At 33.7% G+C, this 2,540-nt stretch overlaps 1 protein-coding gene across 1 annotated transcript in view; it reads left to right on the top strand.

Moving 5' to 3' along the window:
- Positions 1-2,540, top strand: part of LOC111458064 (3-epi-6-deoxocathasterone 23-monooxygenase) — a 5,707-nt gene that overhangs the window by 925 nt on the left and 2,242 nt on the right. The window contains exons 2-6 of the mRNA XM_023100565.1: positions 46-376; positions 1,059-1,208; positions 1,339-1,599; positions 2,120-2,209; positions 2,297-2,482. Coding sequence (XP_022956333.1) covers positions 46-376; positions 1,059-1,208; positions 1,339-1,599; positions 2,120-2,209; positions 2,297-2,482 — 1,018 coding nt within the window. The remainder of the gene's footprint in view (positions 1-45; positions 377-1,058; positions 1,209-1,338; positions 1,600-2,119; positions 2,210-2,296; positions 2,483-2,540) is intronic.

The raw sequence follows: 2,540 nt of genomic DNA, 5'->3' as shown, positions 1-2,540 counted from the left end.
TTTTTTTTTTTTTTTTTTTTTTTTTTTTTTTTTTTTTTTATATAGATATGGGAAGGTTTTCAAATCCCATTTATTTGGAAGTCCAACAATTGTGTCAACTGATGCTGAAGTTAACAGATTTGTTCTACAAAGTGATGCGAAGGCTTTTGTGACGTCTTATCCAAAATCTGTGACGGATTTGATGGGAAAAGCTTCTATTTTGCTTATTAATGGCCCTTTGCATAGAAGAATTCATGGCCTTATTGGAGCATTCTTCAAGTCAGCTCATCTTAAAGCTCAATTAACCATTGATATGCAGAAATTTCTTCAAAAATCCATGTCTACTTGGAGTTCTTCTCAACACAATCCTATCCATATACAAGATGAAGCCAAAAATGTACCTCTTTTCTCTCTCGATCTCTACTCAGTTTCGTTGAATTTCTCGTAATCTATTGTAACGGTCCTAGCCCACCGCGAGCAGATATTATCCTCTTTCGGATTTTCCCTCAAGGTTTTTAAAACGCGTTTACTAGAGAGAGGTTTCTATACCCTTATAAAAAATGCTTCGTTTTTTTCCCCAACCAACGTGGGATCTCACACTATCTGTTTAAGCTTTAAAGGCTAGTAGATATTGTCCTCTTTGCGTTTTCCTTTTCGGGCTTCCCCTCAAGGTTTTTAAAACACGTCTATTAGGGAGATGTTTTCATGCCCTTATAAAAAATGCTTTGTTTTCTTCCCCAACCGACGTGGGATCTCACACTATGTGCTTAAGCTTAACGAGCTAGCAAATATTGTCCTGGGCTTTCCCTTTTGGGCTTCCCTTCAAATTTTTTTAAAACGCATCTACTAGGGAGAAGTTTCCACATCCTTGTAAAGAATACTTCGTTTTTTTCCCCAACTGATGTAGGATCTTACACTATCTGCTTTCAGCGGCTGAACGAGCAAAGCAAAGTATTAAGAATATGTTTAACATGGGTGTTGGTAATAATTGTTGTTAGAATCATATTGTCCAAGAACTCACATTGACAATCATCATGAGTCAAAATCTTTTTAATTTTTTGTATATTTGATTTCTTCAGATTGCATTTGAAGTACTAGTAAAGACATTGATGAGTTTAGAGGGCGGTGAAGAAATGGAATTTCTGAAGAAACAATTCAACCAATTCATTGCTGGGATTATGGCTTTCCCAATAAACATCCCAGGAACCACACTTTACAGATCATTACAGGCAAGTTCATGTTTTTTTCGACATTTTATGTCTTAAAAATTTGTGTTGTCATATGATGAAAACAACAACAAAAGAGAGAATCAAACAATTGGTGTTTTTGTGTTCTTGTTTTTGTGACAAAATTTTTCAGGCCAAAAGGAAAATGGTTAAGTTAGTGGAAGAAATAATAGAAGGTAAAAGAAAGAAGATGAATGAGAATTTGAGTAATAATAGAGTCCCAAATGATGTTGTGGATATCTTGCTGAATGATGGAAGCCACCAAGTTACTGATGAACTCATAGCAGATAATATCATTGATATGATGATTCCCGGCCAAGATTCAGTCCCGATCCTTATCACTTTGGCCATAAAATACCTTTCCGATTGCCCGTTAGCTCTTCAACGATTAGTGGTATGTGTATCACATCCTCTCGTCCTTTATTTTCTTAACGTCTTTCTATATTGTATTTTTAGTTAAATATCATTTGGGTATCTGAATTCTTAAATTTGTTTCATTTTAGTCCCTAAACTTTTAAAATAGATACCTTAAAAGTTTAGAGGTCGAAATAGAACCATCAAAATGAAATACAGACGTGTTTTTTGTTTTTATCGAGGTTAACGAGCTTTGAGATGGTATTATCGGTCTTAATAGACGTGCCGTCCTCTCTCTCTTCACTCTCCAATAATTATAATGATACCCTTTTATTTTATTTTTTTTTTCTTTTTCAAAATATTCTTATTTTCACAAAATATTTTTAAAAAATAATAATAAACTTGAGAAAATAATTAAAAGATCATGAAAAACAGAGATATATTCATGAACGTAGAATGTGCCCGTCAATTATTTTCTTTTTGTCTTATAAGGATAATTCAAAAAAAAAATCCAATAAATTTAAAATATTAGAATATTCTCTAAAACTTTTCATGGGCAGGAAGAAAACATGGAATTGAAAAGACTGAAAACCCAGCTTGGAGAGCCATTGAAGTGGACTGATTACTTGTCATTACCATTTACACAAAATGTAAGGGTACCCGTTAAGCTCGTTTCGCTCAAATTAGACATTATCGTATCGAATAAATCGTCGTGTTTTAATCCTTGCACTATTTAGGTCATAACAGAGACGTTGAGGATGGGAAATATAATAACCGGAGTGATGAGAAAGGCGGTGAAGGACGTCGAGATAAAAGGGTATCTAATACCTAAAGGATGGTGTGTTCTTGTATATTTTAGGTCAGTTCATGTTGATGAAGAACACTTTGAAAGTCCTTACCATTTCAATCCATGGAGATGGCAAGTAAGTATTGAGAGCCCTAATTATTTGGGTCTTGTTTTTTTTTTTTTTTTTTTTTTTT

This window comes from Cucurbita moschata, unplaced genomic scaffold (genome assembly GCF_002738365.1).
Source record: "Cucurbita moschata cultivar Rifu unplaced genomic scaffold, Cmos_1.0 Cmo_Scf00020, whole genome shotgun sequence".
NCBI lineage: Eukaryota > Viridiplantae > Streptophyta > Magnoliopsida > Cucurbitales > Cucurbitaceae > Cucurbita > Cucurbita moschata.
This window is presented reverse-complemented; position numbering and strand designations above follow the sequence as displayed.